General features: G+C 41.5%; 1 protein-coding gene across 1 annotated transcript in view; it reads left to right on the forward strand.

Annotated features, from left to right (window-relative positions):
- DPYD (dihydropyrimidine dehydrogenase) overlaps window positions 1-22,717 on the forward strand; it is a 372,912-nt gene that overhangs the window by 307,744 nt on the left and 42,451 nt on the right. Inside the window, exon 21 of the mRNA XM_009333861.1 lies at window positions 15,065-15,244. Within this exon, the coding sequence (XP_009332136.1) occupies window positions 15,065-15,244 (180 nt within the window). The remainder of the gene's footprint in view (window positions 1-15,064; window positions 15,245-22,717) is intronic.

Below are 22,717 nucleotides of genomic sequence, written 5' to 3' on the forward strand. Positions count from 1 at the left end.
TAACAGAGCATTTTTCCACTTTATGGACTTCAGAAACAGTTGCGAAAAGACCCCACTTGTTTCTTAATTTTTCATTAAAAATGCTGAAACATTTCAATCATTCTTCAGCTGATTCCATGGCACTATACTTTTTTGTAAGATCCACCAATCCCTTTTCAGTACAGGCATGAAATTAAAGATTTCAATAACAACTTTATTTATGGAGATAATCCTGCGCTCACTGCATACCAAAAGTTCCAGAAATGTCTAGCTGCATCTTTCTGAGGTACAGTTCATTACTATGGGCTTCCCGTGAGGCTGAAGTATTTTTTTTTTAATTTAAGTAAGCTTTTTTTAAAGCCCCGATTTATCAAAATAAGATGTATATCAGATTTTTTTTGCATCTTTTGCATCATGTATGTGATTTACCATGTCACACTGATGGTTTGTTAGGTTTTTGCAAGGCTTTGAAAGAGACATACATTTTTCAAAGTCGTCTGGCTGTAGGAAATTAAAAATGGAGACAATTATAGAAAATTCCAGTGGAAAGAGAAAATGCATTATGGAAAAAGCAATAAAAGCGTAAAAATATTAAAGTAAAAATCACTTCACACTAGCCTGTATGATTCAATTGTAGATCAATATTGTGTAGTTAATGCATTAGCAGTAGAGCATTAATTTGCAATTACCGCAGGTGATCTGATCCTCTCTGTTCTGTCCATTGACATAAATGACCTTTTGTTGAAAGAGATTCTGTAATCATTATTTCTAGCAGATGTAACCAAAAAAAAAGGTAGAACAAAGGGGTACTTTCTGGCGTATACTTGTTTCATAGTAGAGTCTCTTAACTTTATATTCCGGTATGGAATACTTTCATTAATCTCGAATATTAGTCATTAACGTGTAAAGAATATGGGTTCCTTTTCACACAAATTTCTTTTCTTACAAAGTAGGGAGGTCACACATGTCCCCTGTTGCTCCAGCATGGATGTCTGTAAGGCTCTACATAGCAACGATTTAAAATCCACCATTATGTGCTGCTTCCCAGCAGGGCAGCCTGTAGCTTTGCCCCCGAGCCCAGTTTCAGACCCACCTTCACCCGCCTCCGTCTCCCACTTGCCCTGGGCGGGATGTGGTACCCTGCAGTCCTGTTCCTACAGGCACCGTGCTCTTGTCCTCACCGGGTCGTATCCAGCCCATGCACACCTGCTGCCTCCGGACCTTGCACCACGACCCTCCTCATCTCTCAGGCAGGAGAATAAGGTGGGAATATACCCCACCTCAGAGGCAGAGCCACTGGATCTGCCCCGTGCCCTTCTCTCCTGCCCCACACCCGTTGTGGATGAGACCTCGGGGATCTGAGGAAGAACAAAACCATTCTGGAAGTATGACAGCCCACGATAGGAAAGCAGTAGCGGTGTTTTTTGCCTCTGCAAGATAAAATCTCCCTCCCACACAAAACGCGGTTGTTTTTATGAGTCTACTTGTGGTTTTTGTAATGTTTTCAAGGAGCATTCTTGTTGGTACCTCTTCGGACCCAGAGTCTCAAGGGATTCAGGACAGTTTGATTACTACTTTTTCTTCAGCAGGCCTTTTACTGAGGCATTTAGCTAAGGGATTTTTATAACAGCAGGATGGCCCTTTGTGTGTGAATAAACAAGCTTTTCCATCACAAAATAGTGGGACTTGAACTATGAGAGAGCATTGTTATTGTATTTGTGCAAATGTGAAACCCTGTGAGGAACCCTTCTACATGGTATAAAATGCCCTGGCTATCAGAAAATAAAAGCAAGGCTCTGAAAATATAATCACTGAAATGACAGGAAAAAAAACCCCAACATTTCATAAACATTATGTCACGTCTTAATGTTTAGATGCTGCCATTTTCTCCACCCCAATCTCAAAAAAAACCCCTCAAAAAACAGATGAAATGAATGTATGCTGTAATCATTTATCATTTTTTTCCCCATTTTATTTTTTTTTTAATTTTCATTAAGGTCCCTGATGCAATTTCTCTATGTTTTTTATGGCTACAGAACTCCAAAGTAGAGAGCTTTAATTAGTGCTCTTTTAAGCCCGTCCCAGTGTCTGTTCAAGTCAGAGAGGACACTTGATACTTGAGTTAAGTGAGGACTAGATGAGGCCCAAAAATTCTCATCCAGGAATTTTTGTTTATGCCATTTAATGGTATGGAGAGTGAAAAACTAAAAGAGATTGAAATCGTGGGAGTGACAGCGCAGGGCAGTGATGGAGCAGGCCCTGTGTTTTACAATTCCAGGTTAAGTTTATACTGATGACACTTGGAAAAAATGTATTTTGTCTTGCAATGAATAGCAGTGATTCTGAATGCAGAGGAAGGGCTCGGTCTTTCTTTGTGTCTAATCTCAGCTCTGCGCGAGGAAAATGAAGCCGGGTGGGTGGCTGCAAGTCTTAAAGAACCACAGGGTGCCATCGGTGTGGCAGAGCAAGGCTGGGCTTCTCCTGCCTGGCCTCGCCAAGAGCCCACCCTTCCTCTGCCCCCAGCCCGTCCTTTCGCCGGCGCATGGGGGGAACAGAGGCTGAAGGCTTTGCTCTGTGCCAGTCGGAGAGTGCTCCACGGGCAGATAAGCCCGAGAACGGGCACGCTTTGGCACCAGCTGGACACCGTGAAGTTTCTGACGCAGGCTGTGGCTCAGGGGGTAGAAGGACAAAACCTTTCTGTACCAAGCTGTCCGTGATACAGAGAAGTTAAGATGTTGGAGTGAATTCTTCTCTCGCCGATTAAATCGATGAGTGAAGAATAGATTGCTGGACGCAGTAGCAGGCCACCAAAATGATACAAGGGGAGATTCAAGGGATGGCTCTTTACATCCACCAACAATTTTAAGGAAAAAAAATACCACTTAAGGCAAAACCACTGTTCAGATGTAAGTCCTTTGGGATAAATGTAGTCTCATGTAGAAATAGCAGTTTTCAGCCCGTATTCCCGAAGAAACTCGCCGTGTGTTTGTATGTCCTTTTGAGTATCCTCAGTCACATTTGAGCTTTGTGGCCATTTTCACTGCAATTTGCCGGAAGATAGAAAGTGGTTTGCTATAACAAGTTTTGTCAGGCAGAGGAAAGAGCGTACCTGCATTCCTCCACTGCGAGCGCGAGCGCGCTATGAGCTCACCTTTATAAGACCTCTGAGAACCCACATGGGACAGCGCCGTTAGGACTGTGTCAGCCACAGGAAAGGCTTTAATTGGCAGTCACACCTTATTAGACGTCGGAGAACCCAACCAGGAGGCACAGAGCTGCTGGAAGCCAGGTATCATTAGCTCCGCTGCTCACAGAGCCGCGCACTTAAAAAAGTCTTCAATGGACGCAGCGCTGAATGGAGTGGCCTTTCTCTGCAGAGCTGAAATTTGCAGTACGTGCAGAAACAAAAGAGGGAACAAAGTGCTGTTTGAACGTGTCGGCATAAAATCAAAAGAAAACCGAATGTGAAAGGGGGAGAAGCCTTGGGACAGACATACTCAAGCGATCACTTCTGATAAACATGTCATTATTTTCTGCTTTTTTCTTAGCTCAGTGCTAATTACGGAAACTCAGCCTGTTCTCAACTGTCTGTCTGTCTTTGCTAATAAAAAAAAACTCATTAGAGGACTGCCACACTTGCTCCATTACAGATGCTTGGGATGGAAATTGCTAATTGATAGTGAGAATTTTCTGTGAGAATTCCTTTTTATGGAAATCGGACTTTGGCAAACAAAAACAACCTAGAAAGTTTTTTGGTTATAGTTGGAAAAAAATATCAAACTAGAACAGGTTTTCATTTTTGATTTTTACTTTTATTATCTTGCCACTTTTAATGAAAAGTTGCAATATTCAAATCAGCACGTTGTAAAGTTACGGACTAAACTCTAAGCTAATAATGCCTTTTATTTTGTGCAGTTTTCCAGGACTTTTACGTTTTATTTGGAGCTGCTTAGGGGATTTATCTATTAGCTTTCCTTTATTTCTGCTCATTTCGCCAGCTCGTAAATGAGGTCTGCATAGATAGGATTGTTATTTCATAAATTTGTAAGAATGAATTCAAGCTCATTCCATAACAACTGCCGTTTGTCATTCTTATAATGGATTCTCATGCAAAGTAGGTTTAACTATCACTGAATGGTAATAATTATTTAATAACAATTAGGTCTCAATTGAGCGTCAGCTCAAATGCTGTCCTATACCAGTCAGTCCCAGCCTCTGCAGAGGATTTGTTCGCCGCTCTTATACCTGGGGACGCTGAGCCTGCTTCTCTTTCCCCTTCTGCCCAGGTATCTACCCTGCTTCCCTGGGTCTGGTGACATCGGGACTTTGAGGGTTGGGGAGATGTGAAGAATAATCGCTTTGGCAACACGCTCTCTCCATCTCTCCCAAGGATCCACAATATTGCTTGTCTTTCCAAAACCCAGTAGCGCTGCGCCTGTTTTTAATGTGGATTCACACTACCGATGTGGATTCGTGCTGCCGCTATCTATGAACAAGCACAGAGCTCTCCTCCCTGTAGGTAAAACCACACGGTGTGAATTGACATCAAGTGAGTTTTGTTTGAAAGTTGACAAAGTAAAAGCAGCATGGAGACGACTCTTCAAAAGAGGCTCAGTTAAGTGTTGAAGAAATTGTGGGCGAGTTGTTTTACTCAGCTCAGGTTGCTTTCAGACGCGAAGCTAGCTCTGTTATAGACAGAGTTCCCCTTGTGTACCAGCGTGGAGGTGACTGGAAATTGAATCTGAAAATGTACCCAGCTCCTTGCTGGATATTGAAAATGTAAATAGAAGGAAAGCTAAACACAGTGGAAAATGCTGAGTTTCTTTTTTCGTTACTGCCATCTCCAATAATTACTTAGGGAATTTCCTGTGTTTTGTTTTAAATTATACATATTGTAACTGCGGGGGATTTGTTTGCCAAAAAGGGAAAACGTAAAACATTCAGGATTGCAAAGCTCTGCCGTCAGAGAAGTTTTTCTTGGGAACATTATCGGTCATACAAAGAAAATGCGCATGTAAGACATTTTCCTTTTTCTATCATAGCAGCTCCATTGATCTTTCAGTCAGAGGCTGTAGCTGGCGGTGAAAGGAGGAAAGGGAGAGCAAGCCGTGGAGGAGGCTGTGCTTGGGGATGGCACGGTCCTGGAGCCCGCACCGGCACAGGCGTGCGCTGCCGTGCAGCTCGGCTCGGGCTCAGTGTAGGGCTAGCCGGAGTTTGGTGACCTATCTGCCGGTTTTCCCAGGGGTCGAAGAATCTTTTTTCTGCCCAGGAAGGAGGGAGCAATCTGGGAACATGAGCCCTGATGCCTTTTTGAAGTTTTTTTCCTGCTACAACAGAAGCCCCCTGACACAGCTTGATCTGGCTGGCGAGAGGCCCTTTTATCCATGCGATTTGAATGAAAGAAACAAACAGAGAAACCATTTTTCTGAAGCTGGCAGTACGTTTAAGAAAGGGTTTAACTTCCTTCAATATCTGAGTTATGTCGCTGCTTTTCTTGCTGGTATTTATTATTTGGACAGAGATAGGTAAAACAATCCCTAGGGAAATGTGGAAGTGGGTTTTTATCTCAGACACGAAGGACTCGGAGGGTCAGAGCTATTTTATTCACATGAATCTCACTCTTCAATGGACACAGCAGCTGCTGCACAAATTCTACAGGCAAGCCGATAAAGGATGAAAGTAATTTTAGCTGAAATAAAATGTGAGAGTACTAGAGGGAAAGACTCACAAGGATGAGGGGTTAATCATTGCAGGACTGAGCTGAGGTTCCAAAATGGAAAAATTGCTTTTCTGTTTGATTTTGAGAGGTCTGCAGCTTTCAAAATTCTGCTCACAGGAGGATGTCCCTCAGTAGATGGTTCTCATTAGAGTTTGTTGAAAACTTCTGTGAGGAAACTGTTTTACATTGACAAATTTCATTTAATCAAAATAGATCTGGGTTCAAGTCACTGCTGTGCCTGATTCAGGGTGTCCTGGAATGAAGAACGCTGAAGCTTTATCCTGGATCCGTTAGGCATTAATGAACCTGAGTATTACCAACGGTCAGGAAATAGTTATTCTGTCACTGTTTGGGAAGTTTGCGGATGGAAAGTTTTCCAGTTTAAACTGATACTCAAAATTCTAAAAATGCGTGGAATTAACATATTTAAAGAAAAAAAATGTTATTTGGGTGAATCAAATCTTTGTTTCAATCATTTTACAACATATTTTAGTTTTGACCTTTTCATTCCAATTAACTTGGATTGCAAAACAGACGTTTTCAAGTTAAATGGAGCCGTTGCATTCCATGTTGTCAAACAGCACATATTGGTAATTCTGAAACCCTTTTCCACGCATTTTTCAGAACACAGTTCTTTTCGGAAAAGTGTGCTTTCCTAGAGCCACGCTCACTTCTGACAGATACGCCAATCCCAAAATAGAATAACGGACCAACTCCAGTCCAGAGAGGGTGGCGTTCCTGTTGGTTAGCTCCCAGAAAACAAAACCTTACAAACACTGCTAACTTCTGACTAAATGTGTTGTGTTACTTGATGACTTTTAATATCAAACCACCAGATCTGAGCGACTTAACTGATACCTGCTTTAGAAGTATCTTTGGAGGACCTGGAGGATACAGCTCATGGAAATGGGTCGAGTGAATCTACATCTGCCTGGCACAGCTGCTGATGCCGTACCAGCAGCTGCAGAACCGCTGGGAGAACTGAAGGATTTCATTTTCCACAACAGTGCTTATAAGAGAGAGGCGAGACCTTTGGGTGTTAATAAATGAAATATGAAGTGATATTCAACATATATTTAAAGATAGTTGTAGAGCCTCTCTATGTGATTGGACTGTTTACACAGGGGAGTTAGCTCATCTGCTTTCAAAGATATCTTTCATTTTGTAGATCTACAGGACAATGATACAATTTGCTATAGATGGCTGATTATGAGGCTGTTTCCCACACTCCTCAATGCTCAAGGCATGTGGAGTCATATTTGTTTTCTTAGGAAAGATGATCACGATCAGCACTTTTATCAGTGTGTGTGCCCACCTACTGCATAAAGGTCCACTTTGTAGTTCCAAGAACTGACAGAATGCTTTAGTGAGATAAGGAAATATAACCATTCCTCTAGGGGTGGTTGACAGGGAAAAAAAAAAAAACAACAATTACCTCAGGGAGCCTTCTGAAAAGTCTTGATTTCTTCCGCGTTTCCCCTCTCAAAGACACGGGATATAAAATTGCATCGTTCAGGGTCCCTTGATAAGTACCAGTTTCCCACTCCCAAACACCCAGTTTAGCTATTTAGATCAAAGATACGTTAATTGGCAGCGAAGAACTTAAGGAGAGGAAAAATACATTTGAGTAGGCTAGGAATTAATGCGTCGGATAACATTCCTGAAGGATCCCTCACAGTGCTCTTATCCCCTGCCGTGCCCTCGCCTGGTAAGTGGCTAATGGATTCTAGACCTTTTTCTCCTCCTTCATTGTTGGCCACTCACAGTTGCCGAAGCTTGCTGGAGTGCAATACACGAACAAGGTCTATCTTTCACCCCCCAAAATCAGGTACTTTGGGGTCTCTGTGCCAGCGGGAGTAACCGTCACCTTGGCGCTGGGGGGGGCTTTTCATTACAGCCCGCCTCAGGAGGCTGCTGTGGCTTCAGCACAAGCTGTGTGGCTCTTCTTGCTGCCCAGCTACGGCATCCTTATTTCCTTACCTGTGGTCCCTGCCTCGACGCTCCCTAAATGTCGGCTCAGCTCTGCTCAACACCACGTCAGCATTATGTTGTCCTGTTGCAGAGAGGATCCAAGCTGTACAGGACATAGAGCTCTTACCCTGCAAGCTTGTCTTGCATGGGCTGGAGACCTTCTTCTCCTTTTAACTCATTTTGAGCTCCATTTCTTACTGACACTAGCATATACTTCTGGTTAGAATGACACTTTACCTCAGGCTTGTCTGATGAACTCACTTGAGGTATAACAAAATAACTGAAATGCTTCATTACTGACACCCACATGACATCGGACCATCCAGTCATTTTTTTCATATAGATTTCGTAAGCCCTGTGTGAATGGTTGCCTACTCTGCAGAGCCTGGAGTTGTTAGCATCTTTGAGTCTTTCTTCTGCGTGCTGCCCCTCAAGTGTCACTAGTAAGCACTCAGCTCATTAGGACTTCAAGTCTAGGACTCAGTAAAATAAATTATGTGGGGTTTTTCCCACAATTCAGACAATTCATAGATGTAATGTTTGAGTCCTTCAGACGGCTTTCTGAAAACCGCACTAGACTTTGGAACAAATAGTAGTTCATTAGTTCATGTATATTAGCTCAATTCTAGTGTTTTAAAAAGGCTATCAGCTATCATCCAAATCAGTTTTGCATCTTGATCCAGTATCTGAAGCCTTGTTAAGTAACATCCCATCTGCTAACCTATATCTCTAGAGTCATTTAAGCAGCTAATGTGAATGAATCAAATCATTCCATCTGTACTGTATCAATATTTGGGAAGCGTTTTCTTACTTACAAATTTGTTCTTTAAAACAAAGAATCTCATTTTTTTCCAGAGAGTGCACCGGGTTGTCTGATAATCCAGTTCCCCTATGTTCTTAATCCTACAGCCCTCCAGCAAAAGTAATAATTGCTGATAGAAAGGATAATTTAGGCTACACATTTAATGTACTGGTAAGTCAGCGTTCAACGAGACATGGGGAAGAGGAGCCATCGTTATACAGGCAGCCTTTCCATAGACATTGGTATCCCGAAGGTTGTAAGTACAGAAACCCCTCTCAGAGGAGATTTTATTTGTCTGCTTACTCTCACATCGCAGCTCTTGCCACGTTATTACGAGTACTGTGTCAGACAACCAATGCTGTGTGTACTGCTTTTTACTTTGCAGATCTGGGCACATCTAAATCATTGTACAGGGGCTAGAAAACACACGTTTTCATTTCCATAGGCAAGAGCGATGCAGCATATAGATTGCATGGCCCAGAAAGGTCTCCCTTTAGTTGAGTCAATTTTTGCTAGTTGCTTTTGAGAATAAATTTTAAATTGTATGTATGCCTTACGCAGATTATAATCATGCTCTTGCCCACTACAATAAAATTAATTTTCTTAAGGCTGTCGATTCACATGGGTACCCAGATGGGCACAAATAGAATCCTTCCTGAAGCACCTTGAATTCATTTACAGCTTCAGTCTTTTTCCACCAGAATCTTAATCAATAGACACTAACCAAAAAAGCAGTAGCCTCAACTATACATTGAAAAACAGCTTGGAGTCATTCATAAATGTTTCTCTAACAGGAAGGTGGATTTATTTCTTCAATACTTATCAGGAAGAATTTTTAATAGAAAAAGAAAGCTTCTATAAAAAGGTGATAAATAATGCTAAAATTGAAAATATATTATAAAATCAAAACGGTAAATCTTTTGCTTACCATTTGGGCATATCAGTAAAAATATTTCAAAGGAAGTCAACCAAATTAATGGAAAAGCAAAATTGTTAATCCATTGTAAAACCTCTCACAGGTATCTCAGAGGAATAATAGTTGTTTATCCCCTTGCTATGGTAAGAATATTAGAAACTGTGAAGTCAAAGGCCAATTTCCTAATCGGATGGCATTTTGAGAGCTATTTTATTTAGAGATACTATGCAGTTTAGAACCAAAGCTGAAATAAGTCTCCGTCTTCTGGGGAAGCAAGATGGCATTCTGCTAAATGCTAGAATTTTATCATTTGAAGGGGGGGGGGGGAAGCAAAAAGAAAGCAGCCAGTGAGACCTAAGAATATAAAAGCATTTGAGATCTCAGAAGGAGTTTAAATCAATGCACTGCCACAGTTACAGCACAGATGAAAGAGCCTGCTGTCTCAATTGCCAGGAAACTACTTAGAAACTCTCACTTTGATTTTTTTTTTTTTTTTTGGTAGTCCGTTACATTACCACTAAATGCAATATATGGGGACATCACTGCTTTGATGTTGTACAGCTACAACAAATGGAAACTAATATGGTAGAACAGTCAAGCTATGTGATTTGCGTTTGTGTATACAAATATATACCCATCAATCTTCTTACTTCTAGACCGTGTATCGCTGCCACCCATCTGCCTCCTTACTGTTACTTCTGTTTTCATAAAAATGACAATTATTTTACACCCATATTCTGAAGAGAGAAACATATATTTCGGAGGGGTGTAAAAATTAAAATTTTCTCCAGGCTATTGTCTCCTACCACAAAGTCATTGCTGGCAAAGGGTTTTAATAGTGCTTTGAGACAGTTTCGAATAGGAGCATGACTGCTGCCAGACATTGCAGCGTTCTTTTTCTCACAGATCTAGTCACACCAAGAATACTTACACTTCTTGCAAAGCAGCACGTTATTAAACAGGCTAGATTCTCTGACCTGCTCCAGCCTTTTGCAGTGAACTAGCAGTATATGAGATTATAGACACACTGCCTCTTGAAAAAGTAGGGAAGAACTGATACAAACACGTCTAGATCTGCATCCCCTCTGCCGCCTCTGCTGAAATCCCTGATATTGATGGAATAGAAAGAATGCAGGTGGGGACCGGGGTCCATTTTTGGCACCATCTTCCCCACCATCAGCTGTCCAGCTGGGATTTCGCCATATAATAATGAGTTTAGGTAAAAACTGAAGGTCGTGGGGTAAGAGAGAGTGGACAGAGGAATGCCTGAAGAGAAGTGCATTGTTTCCTCTTTCTAGTGTTACAGAAAATATTTTCTCCTCTGCAACATCCCCCAATGGGAAAATGCAAGGACAGGACTGAATAGGAATTGCTGTAGTGGGTGATCTGGCTGGCACTGCCTCAGCCACTTTGTCCAGGTTCTGCACGGATGGCACAGGTCTTCCGCACAGTCCCCCAGGATGTGCCAACGTTTGGACGGGAGCCACATCCATTTTTGTAGAGGGCGAAACAAAAATAAAATGCAATGTCTGGGTATCTTTACCGTTGCTCCTAGAAACATAGACTATGGACAAAACCTAAAAGGTCTTACACAGACAGAGCTCTCAGTAAACGGTGCAGGGGAATTGCCTCAGTAAAGACTTCAGAAATTGGCGTCTCTTTGTTGTGTAACGATTCTGCTAAAAGCAAAGGCATTTACAATGTTTTATAACTGATGTGGTAGTACCTGTCACCAATAATGAACTTTTTCTTCAACATATGTAAATTAAAAGTTTCAGATTGATGTGAATGATTAATAACAATCATGCAACCTGTAAAATTCTTTCTACGCAATAATAATCTCCTTACAATTTAGTCCAGTTCCTCAAGTAAGATTTGTAATGGCTCTAGATCCTTTGACAAAGTTAGACTCAATATTTATGTTTATTTAGTAATAGAGCGGACAGGTCATTCCTTAGGCAAGACATCAGCAGGGACCTTTGCATGCATCTCCCATCATTGCATTTTGCAGAACAGTTTTACTTAGAGCCTTAGCCTGTGATTCATTTCACATCCCCATTCCCCAATGAGATCATTTGATGTATGTTTGATTTACCAGCAGCAAAGCAGGCATTGTGTCTTTTAGTATCTCAGACGTGTCTGTATAGATTAGAATTGTAACCTACAGTTGCAACTTACACTGAACAGTTTTAGATTGCAGAATACTGAGAGCACGATATAATTGATCGTACATAGCATGTTGGCCTGCTTGTCTCTTTTGGGAGGTAAGGGGCTACCATTGGAGTCTGGATCTGGGGGAAAGGGGAGGAGGTCAGACGTTAAAAATGAAATTGTAGCAGTTCTACTGCCAAGGCAGAGCCAGGCAATGCAGTAAGACCAAGCTTGTGCAAAATTACCTCCCTGTATATTAGTGCAATAAGAATAATATACGTTACCTTTCTAAGCAGGAAAAATGTAGCACCTTTCTTTTCTAGCCCAAGTTCTAGTCCAAAGCTAGAGACAAACACAAGCAAGACAGCAGCACAGCACTTGTCAGCAGGACAGCTAACAGCTTCGTTGTGATCTGGACCTCACTGTTCCATAGGTTGCTCACAGGGCCCTGCTCTCATCTTCCAAAGAAGAAAAAGCTACTTTCTACCTAAATGTTTCAGGTAAAAGCCTGGGTCAGTGAACAGCTGAATGTTAATTTATTCATAAAACAGATTCACTTGGACTATTTAGGATCAAGGGATATTAAACAAGTGCCATCTCTGCCATGTGAAGTCCCAGCGCTACTGCTTGCCAGAACCTGGGCTGATAAACCACGTGAGCAACTGATCCACACTTGCCCGGTTTCTTATACTCGACCATAAGAGGCTTCTGTTGGCCACAGGATACAGACTGACTGCTGGTCTAGCACAATATGACCCTGTGTATGTTCTCAGTTGTGAAGTTACGTTTTTGTTCAGGCTTTTGCTTCAGCACATTTCGCTATGTATGCTTGCTAAAAGCACGATGCTGAGGAGAGGAGCGGAGCGGGCAGGGCTGGTTGCAGTTCAGTTTCATGCTTGCTGCTCCGATCGGTGTGCAAGGCACAGACAGCAGCTGTTACAGCAGCGCCCTGCTCGCCTTGATCTCCTGTTGAGGTGGTTTAATAAGACATTAAATGAGAGGTGGTAGCAACCAAAAGGTAGTTCCATTTTAAATATGGCCATAGCTGGACTGCTCTTCCTGCTCTTCACACCGGTAAAATAAGATACCAGCAGAACAGGGGGGCTCACCATTTTGCTTTGTAAGGGAGGGGAAGCATGCCTGTTCCCAGTGCAAGCAGCGGGAGCGAAGCGGGGGCATTAATGATGTGTGGAGACGGGTCGGTTCAGTTCTTCTGCGATTTTTCCAGATGCGTGAGTTTGAGTCTCACCCGGTCTATTGCCCTGTCACTTCTCTTGTGCTGAAAAGAGGGCACAGTGTCATTTAAACTGGTGATTTAGAGGCAGCCAGGTATGATGCTAAAAACCTCCCTCTGTGGTGTAGAAATTGTCATGGCTGATGGGTCAGGGTGACCTTTTATCTTGACTTTGTTCACACCTTTTAAAATGCAGCAAAGGCTTCTACATCGATTCATGGAAGATACTGTAAGCCTAAACCACAAATCTTGCCATTTGATATGTGCAACATAAGAAATTTTGTAGCTCAGAATGTTTTGGAATTTGCCAAAAACACAGCAAAACTATTTCTGTTGGTTTTGTATGCGTTAATGTTTGAACCTCTCTTGTTCTAGGAAAGGCCCATAAACATAAGCGCTTGCTTTTATCCCAGTGAAATCAGTGAAAGGCATGTCTTTGGTTAATTATCTGCACCATTGGGTATCATAGTCATAAGGCTCCTACGGAAGAGGAGGATCGTCTGAAACCACTTGCTCATTCTGTTTCTCAGTCTTTCCATTTCAGATAACATTTTTCTTTAGTGCAGAGATTTACATTTTACTTAAAAAATTGCATTTTGCCTTCGGTTCTGGAACCTACTTGGCTTTCCAGGGAAGGCAAACAGTGCACTGCACATAGAGGGATCAAATGTTAGCTCTTAGTGCGATATCATCTTCTGCACATTTTTATATTATTGCAGTTCATAACACTGCACCACAAGATGGAAAACAGTAAAAGGCTCTTTATTTATAAGGTTATTACAGGTATCCTCCAGTGTATCTCATGTGTATACATCCTGTCAAAATATTTCAGGATTTTGACAACTGTGCCTGAACTTGTTTCAAGTGACATGATATGGCTTTTAACTGTATTTTTTTTACAGTTTTAGTATTTTTAAGAACAGCTAATAAAAGTGTTACCCATGCGCTAAAAAAATAGCGAATCCCTCGGTGAACAAAAAGGTTTAAATAAGCATCAATTGAGTTTTGCAGTTAAATAACCTGTACAGGAAATTATGCTGTTCTCTATAATTGCTCTGGAAAAAAAACGTCTTGAAGTCTATGGAAGGCATAACACACCTAATTAATGCTGTGCTGGTTTCAGCTGGGATGGAGTTAATTTTCTTCACAGCAGCTGCTATGGGGCTGTGGTTTGGATTTGTGCTGGAAACAGTGTCGATAACACAGGGATGTTTTCGTTACTGCTGAGCAGTGCTGACACAGGGTCAAGGCCTGTTCTGCCTTTCTGCCTCTCAGCCCACCCCACCAGCGAGCAGGCTCGGGGGGCACAAGGAGTTGGGAGGGGACACGGCCGGGACAGCTGACCCCAACTGACCCAAGGGATATCCCACACCGTATGGCGTCATGCTCAGCATGTAAAGCTGGGGAAGAAGGAGGAAGGGGGGGACGTTCGGAGTGATGGCATTTGTCTTCCCAAGTCACTGTTAGGCGTGATGGAGCCCTGCTTTCCTGGGGAGGGCTGAACACCTGCCTGCCGATGGAAAGGAGTGAATGAATTCCTTGTTTTGCTTTGCTTGCGTGCACGGCTTTTGCTTTGCCTATTAAACTGTCTTTATCTCAACCCACAAATTTTCTCACATGATTCTCACGAGTTTTCTTCCAATTCTCTCCCCCATCCCACTGGAGGGGGAGTGAGTGAGCAGCTGGGTGGTGCTTAGTTGCCAGCTGGGGTTAAACCATGACAGTCCTTCTGGTGCCCAACATGGGGCCATGGATAAGCCTCCTCTAGTTGACCCTTCTCTGAGCTGGGAGGTTGGACAAGACAACCTCTAGAGATGCCTTGCAACCTCACTAAGCCTATGGTTCTGTGATTTGCTTGACTGGGACCTAACTGGATATGTCTGTGCTTCCTGAACAGAGCAGGCTGGGGAATACCACTGTCTGTCTGCAGGCAAAGGTCTGAGCATAACCGGTGGTTTGCCAGTGTGCTTGGCATGCTCAGCATCAGCGCCCCGGAAGGCATGCCTGGGGCTGGGCTTGCCGGCTTACTTCTGAACAGCCTTCAGGTCTGGTCTAAGGGCTCCCCTTAGGAAACCTAGGCATAACTAGTGTTATTGAGTCCTTTTTTTCCTGAACTGCGGTGGTGGTATCATGACATAGGATTAAGAAGCCGATTAATATCCTGAATTCTTGTAGTTCTTTCCCAGTGAAGTTGCAGGAAGGGTCATCTGATAATCAGTAAGTCCAAAGAGCTGGCTAATTCCATATGCTCCTCTGCCGGGATGTTGCTGATAACTGAATTACATTTCATAGGTGTGTAGCGCAATCCAGAATCAAGATTTCACTGTTATTGATGACTACTGCACGGGACTGCGAGCTCTTCTTTACCTGAAAAGCATTGAGGAACTTGAAGACTGGAATGGCCAGAGTCCTGCAACCATGCAACATCAGAAAGGAAAACCAGTACCGAGATTTGCTGATCTGATGGGAAAGGTATGTTGTTTCATTGCCATTCCTGTATAATGACACGATGTCTTGGCTTTGAATGCGTTCCATAATCATTGTATGCTGTTTTGGCTACTTACCTTGGTTAACCACTGCTGCTGTCACAACTAGTCACCAAGTCTTTTTCCTTCTGAGTATTAACAAATATCTGAAGGCAGCTTAAGAAGACAAACTTGAAATGACTTGATATGGAATAACGTTTTTACTATAAATTTGATCTCTCCACTTGATTCATAACATCGTGTCTTTAAAAAAAGTGTAGGATGTAAAATTACAAATGCATTGGAACAAGTTCTGGAACAGCTTGTTTTAATGAAACTCAACTCAATTCAGATTGATACTAATATTGTGCCAGAAGTTCCCGGGTGTTCCAGCCAGGGTGCAACATTCAGGAGACATGAAAGCCCTCCAGCACTGGACCTGACCAGCTGAGACAGCTTGTCACAAACCAGCTGTTAGTTGGAACACTAGATCAGGTAGGAGTGGCCCTTTGATCATCGTACTTCACCATCTCATGGTCTTTCATGTGTGCTGACTCCCAAACCTTCTGCAAGGCAGGGAAGTTCCAGGTGAGGAACAGTGACACCAAATAATTTAACAGATTCCGCAAGATCATTCAAACCTAGAAAGTCTGCGGTGGAATGGGAATGTAAACTATGGTCTCTCTGAAATCCTAACCTCTGGACTGTCTTTTCTCTCTGCTCTAGTAGTTCCCTGCTACAAAAGCATCTTTGGAGATTTTTGCCAGATGCAATGAGTTGCAGCCGCCCCACTACTGCTCACCCCTCCACCAGGGCACCGGCTGATCCATGCTGAGAAGCAGGGAGGTGTAACTGGCTTCCAACTGATGACCCGCTGCCTACTGCTCTAAGCAAAATACCTGCACAGCAGGGAGGCTGAGCTTTTGTTTCTGGTTACTAGAGGGGATCACTTTGAAGTCTGATTTCAGTTATACATCATGCCTATTGATTATCCTTCCAAAAATCTGATATAACACTGTTGAAAGTGTTGTAAAAAGTAAAGAATTACAAAAGAATAGGATTTGGAGTGTCAAATGCCTCCAAATCTCTGCTTATCGTTGCTGATGACTGGAGTTGGATTTAGCAGGAGATTAGAGACTCCTATATTGTTGTTGTTCTCTGTGGAGCTCTGAAAATTATAACATTACCTTCCAGGAGAAAAGACAATCCTATTCCTAAAGCTCTGGATAATAGGCTGCTTAAAAATAAAACAAGATATAAGCAGTTTCATTTTCATCTACTTATGTTAAGCAGTTAAACCAGGCTCAAAGGGTTATATCTAAACTTCCTTCCTTTAACACCTGTAGAAACATACACAGCATTTCCAACTCATGTAACAGCGATTTGTTTTAATTCTTCTTTAAAGCTGCATTCGGTGTTCTATCTTTGTATTACCGTTGTATTTTACTAAACAGACAACCATTGTCAAAGATGTTTCTCATGTCCTTTTGAATGAGAAAAAAAAAAATTATAATTCTTAGTCTTTTCTGCTTGTCACTGCATCAATAATTAACTTTAAAAAGGTAGCGTGAAAAGATGCTTTAAGGAAGCATTTAATAATTCAAAGGAATCTTAACTTTAAACAGGTCACATGAAAAAGAATGAAAAACAAAGCCCTGTGTAATCTTGTCTGGCTGGCTCTGTTAGACATTTAAAACGAACAAGGCATACAGAATATAACTGATGGTGTATCTGATTGCCCTTAGCACTGAATTATATCATTGGGTCATTGCTACTAAATAATAACATATAAAGTTAACCAGGCTGCATTATTGATAAGGTAGTGATATATTTCAGGCATAGGCTCCGGATGGCTGTTTGTCCAGGAACGAACATTCAAGGGAAAAGGAAGAAAAATAATACAACACGGGTAAAAGGAAATACCATGATAAATGATCCTACTAGGGGCAATCAAATACAAAGGCTTGATATCATTAATATTTATAATATCATAATTAGCAAGACTGTGCCTAAGCAGTGTTATTAGTGTAACTAATTATGTTATCATAAACTAAGTTTGCAGTATTATAGGAATCAGTATTCTTACCTTCATAAATTATTATCAATATTGGATTTCATGTACTTGTGCCTAGTAAATTTAGTTTCTGTAGTAAGTACTGTAGTTTCATCTAGATTCAAACACAAATATCTAGCTTGCTTGGCAGCAAGTCATGTAACACACACTTCTGATTCTCTTTCTAAAATAAATTCACTAAAAAGTAGGTCCTTACTCTCTGTTTGGAAAAGAGAAGATAGCCTGTTGAGGTGATGTGTATGTTCTCATCGATAAAAGTAATGTCTAGGAATGTATATGTTACACATGGAGTGAAGCGTGGCAGCCAAAATCCTGCATTACGATTTTAAAAAATTGTGAGGAGCTGTCCAAGTTTGCCTTGGTATTACTGTGAGATGAAAGGCAGTTTCTTCAGTAAGACCCCTTCAGAAGCTAAACCGCAAATACTGATGAACTTTTGCATTCCAAAAAAAAAAGTGCAGATGCTAATTTTGATATGTTGTATTTTTGGTGCAGTAAATGTAAAAATATAAAGGACTCATCCTCCATTTTGTTACAAAATTCCTATTAATTTTCATATAGACTCACAGGGATAAGAAGTTCAGGCAATTGATAATTTAATGAGAAGGAACTGAGGGACAAGAATTATTTTTGACAGCATCAAGAACCACTTGCCTTCTGATTGTACACAAATTCATTGAGTCTCTTCCAGTTTTGAATATATTAAATATATAGTTTATATTTATTTATTTATAAATACATAGTTTATATATCCAATAGTTAGGACTGGTCCTATTCCCAGCTAAGTATGTTCATAATAGTATCTATGTTGATTCACAGTGCAATATTGAATGTTAATGCCCATATTTTTATATAGCAGTGCACTATTCTTTTGAGAATTCATTTTCTGTCCCGGTTTCAGCATCAAACAGGTGCTGAGTGCAGAGTGTTGCCACAGGAGAGTGGCACAGTAGAGTTTTGTCATGAAATATTGTAGTAGTTGATGACCAGAGTAAACTAAAAGATAAATACTTTCTTCTAAATGGTATACCTGACATCAAACTGAAGCCGTCTTGCCGTGCAGACACCAGATAAATGACAAACTGAACAGTTATCACTGTCAGTTGTTACATTTATCACAATAATTTCCTTCCTAAACAGAAAGAATATTAAAAATACTGTGCTAAATAGTGTAATATAATAAGCAGTTTAATAGCAAACATATCAACTTTTGGCTGAAAAAGAGAGTCATGTTGATTAGTACCTGTTCATGCTTCTGCATTAATGAAACTAATACTTCATCTGATAATTTATAGCCCTTAACATATGAGAGGCATCATAGCACTGGAAAACGTTTTGGAAACTTGAGTGCCGTTTTTATGTTTTTCACTGTTGCAGAATGTATTGTTTGGTATATAGACGCTAAATTTATCACCTTTGAGCCAGCTAGCAGATATTTTCTGATAGTCTTTTCAATAGCGCTAGCTTGTACCCTTTTGCTAACACAGCAGTTGCTGCTGGAGTCAATACTTGGCATTGTCCAAGATGTGACCTGTGGTACTACGCTGCCTGTAACAGCAGTGAGATTCCCGCTTAGAAATGCTAACCTCAGTCGTGGCTTCCAGTCACCGGCTGATACTGTTTTCCATAGCTCCACCAATTTTATTGATTCTTTCCGGTGGTTGTAGCCTTATCCGTAACCGCTCCAAAGACAGTCCTAGCACAGATGCTGCGTCAGACTCACAAAGGTGGACAAAGCCAGTCTGCTGGGCTTCCTTCCTCGTTGCTTTTCTGATGGCTTATTTAGTTGGGTTTCTTTTCTGTGGGAGGACCTGACATTTGAAGCCTTGAGATAGATGACTGTCATTAATATCACCTCTGAATCACCTTTCCATTAAATGCATGGAATAAAACTTGTCAGCTTGTCTCAGCTATAATCTCGGCTTGCAAATCTCGACGCTGAGATGAGAGAATGGCAAGGTAACGATGACACCACGCTGCTTCTCACTGACTCCCTCGAGGAAGAACTTTGTAAAGGCACACTTACCTCAGCATGAATTTAGGACTGAGATCAAGTGCATGATGCAATCGGGCAGACAGTTAAGATGTAGAGCATGCTCTTACATCCCAAAGTTATTAGGGTGGCTGCATAAGAGAGAGGGAGAGCACAGGTAGTATCCTTATAATCCAAAATTAACAGAATTATGTTTTAAAAGAACGTTCCTGAGTTTCTCAAGAAGATACATGACCAGGAGCGATAAAGATAACTCTGTTCTCACCAGGTATCTGGATGAGGTACAGTATTCCCCAGAGGTGCAATCTGATCTCCTGTGTGTAGTCCCTGCCTCACCTTGTCTGTTTATTACAGGACTCTTTTATTAGTTGCTCACTGATCTTACTCCAGAGAGCTGAAGTGATTATGTCCCAGAAATGCACTGGTGTCAGCTGGTGGTCACAGAAGTGGTATAGTGTTCTTCCGTATAAACTTCCACCTGATATCAGCTATAAAAATCACACTTAACGCAGTGGCCTCTATACATGCCGGGCAGCTAAACATTAAAAATATGGCAGTGTATTCAGTTGGTAGGTGTGGGTTGATAAGAAGAGATAAATATATATGGATGTTTCATACCTTGCTTTCAGCACCAGAAGTTTTGCAAAAACTGACGTTTGTTCCATCATGTCTAAACGTTAAAAACTTATAAAGATGAAAAAGTAATAATTTAGTCATCTTGATTCCAGAAATACCCAAAACGCAAAACAAACTGGTTTTCATGGTGGATCCCCCTCAACTGTTAAGGTTGTGCTGTATCGGAAATGTTAAAACCATATCTGATAAAAACACATTGATAGGAGGTGGTTTTCTCCAGCAGACAGATGAGAGAGAATGATCCTGAACACGCACCGTGTATGAACTTCAGTGAAAATTCTCATCACCTTAAATTTAGCAAGCTGCTGATTTTGTTCTCTGAATGCATGGACTTCCTGTTAAGACTAAAATACGCACTTCAAGTATCTGTGGGTACTAAAATCTGAGTCTTCTGAACAGTACAAACCTGCTAAGCTCTAACTTGATTGCAGTCAAATCTAAATAACCTTTTGTACGGCAGAGAAAAAACCTTGCTATACCCTTGAGATTTCATACAAAATATTACATTAGCTCTTCTATTAAATAAATAAAATGTGAACGCCCGGCCATGCAAGAACAGTATTGCAGTGCATGCACCAAGTTTTGGCTGCCTTCAGATTCTTCAAGACCTCTGGCTGCCTTCACTGAGCAGAGGTTTTCACCCTTCATTTTTGGAAGCCTTCCTTGTTGTTCGGGAAGGCAAGTTTGTCCAGTATGGTAAAGAACCGTCCCCTTGTTTCCAGCACTGCATAAAGAAGACAGAACAAACGGTATTTGTGGCCGTGTCCAGAAACACAGACCACCTCATCATATGGTGGTATAGAGATCGCAATAAAAAACTAACATTGATGAAGAATCCCTTTTTCCCATATTGCCATCACCGGTTCTGAAGGAGAGTCAGAGGGGGGAAAAACTTAATTTTAGGCTGTTTGATCCTTTTTCCCACGAGCTAAGGCTTACCTGAAGTATAGCTCTCAGCCAGGCAAAGCCTCTTGAGTGTAAGGCAGTATTGATCAAGAAACCTCTTGGTTTAGGATATTATGGGAAGCGTGCATCAGCACACTCGGGGACTGTTGCCGCATATGCTTGTTGGGTTGACCGAAAATAAGGCTCTGCCAAAATCTATCGGAACCAGCGTCTGCAGGCAGGTGAGGAAGTGAGTCCTTTCCTCCTGCTTTCCCCTCTCAGTCTTTCGCCTCCTCCCCTGACATGACGAAAGGTCTCCACAGGCGTGGCTCCAGGTGGGAGCCTGATGGCCCCTCTGTGGAGCATCACCAGTAGCGTTTCGGGGAGCGCCAGCAGAGCAGACCTCTGAGCCCCACTGCGCAAGTCATGCTTGCCAGGTTTGCTGCTGTTGGTGAACCTCCCGGCGTTTGCAAGCCGAAAGCAATTACGAGCAATCCCTGGCCTGACCAATTTGTAGGAAAAAGGACCTCTCTGACATTATTTTTTTTTCCTAACTGGTCTATTATGGGAGTTTATGTTGTGATTATCTACAGCGCTGTTTCTCGCGGAGACTGCAGGTTGTTACGCAAAATGTATCTTCCCTAACGGTGAAGGCATTTGTAGTAGAAATGGGTAAAGCAAAAGGAACTAGGATTATTAAAGTGGATTTAAAGTAGTTTAATCTTTGTGGGTTTTATATGTACTGTATGCTAAATTTGCTTCGAGCACTGAGTTTAAAGTTTCATATTCGCAGCCAGTAAATGTGGCTATTAAGAAGCAATGTATTCACGTTAACTCCTTGGCTGTGGCGGTTTTAGTGCGTTCGCTGCTGGCAACGGACATCAAGCCAGGAAAATCCAACTCCTGATGCAAAAGGATTTAAAAAAAAAAATCCAGGCACTGCCAAAAATACATAATTCTTTTTTTGTACTCTGCAGTTTGTTTTACTTAGGGAAACGGCCTGGTCATACCCTGCAGCATGCATTCATTACAGTGATCTTTGACTGGCAGATGCAGAGTAATAAGATGCATATTTTAGTGCTTATTATAATACCCTGTCCAAAAACAACTTGACAAATTTGTGATTTCGACAGTATCTCATTTTGCTGGCTGCAGTGCTCTGTGATTGCCTGGTCCACGTGGCTTCCAGATTATGCATACCACCAATACTGCTCATTAAAATGGCCACAGTTCACCAGTTTCGGTAGCTTGGAACGAACTTGGAATGAATTATTATACAACAAAGAGGCTGCTGTCATGCAGAACAAAAGACAAGCAAAAGAGAGCTTTGGCTTAATGAGGCTAAGTGAGTGTCTCCCCTGCATCACCAGCTACTTGACGGCCTTTGAGCATGGATTTTTTTCTCCACAGGCCAAAACCTTTGGTCTATTATTTTGTGTTTATGCACCTTGAGGCTAATATACATTTTAATATGCTGCACATGGAGAAAAAAATCAGCCATTAGATTAGAACATGTGCACTCCCTGTTAAGTTAATGACAGCCGAACATAGAGATAAATTTAGGTTTTCATATTTAATTATAGCACAGCGCAGTACGTTTAGCAAGGATAAATTGCACTATTATTATGCTTCATTTTTTTTGACATCTTTTCATATTAACCATGCACACTTACCCCCACTTCCTCCCCAGTGTCACACATAATGTCTCTGTGCATCATCCTTCTCTAACACCATTAATTTTTTATTCTGTACAGTTGTGTACGTATTGTTGTATTTGTTACTTAGGGTTAGCTTGCTACTTGGATAAAACCATTCAAAACAGCCCTTGTGTTAGGTGATCTACGTAAGCAATAAGGACAGAAAAGGCATAAAAAGAACTGGCCTGTGTGGCC

This window comes from Pygoscelis adeliae, unplaced genomic scaffold, assembly GCF_000699105.1.
Source record: "Pygoscelis adeliae isolate BGI_AS28 unplaced genomic scaffold, ASM69910v1 Scaffold10, whole genome shotgun sequence".
Taxonomy (NCBI): domain Eukaryota; kingdom Metazoa; phylum Chordata; class Aves; order Sphenisciformes; family Spheniscidae; genus Pygoscelis; species Pygoscelis adeliae.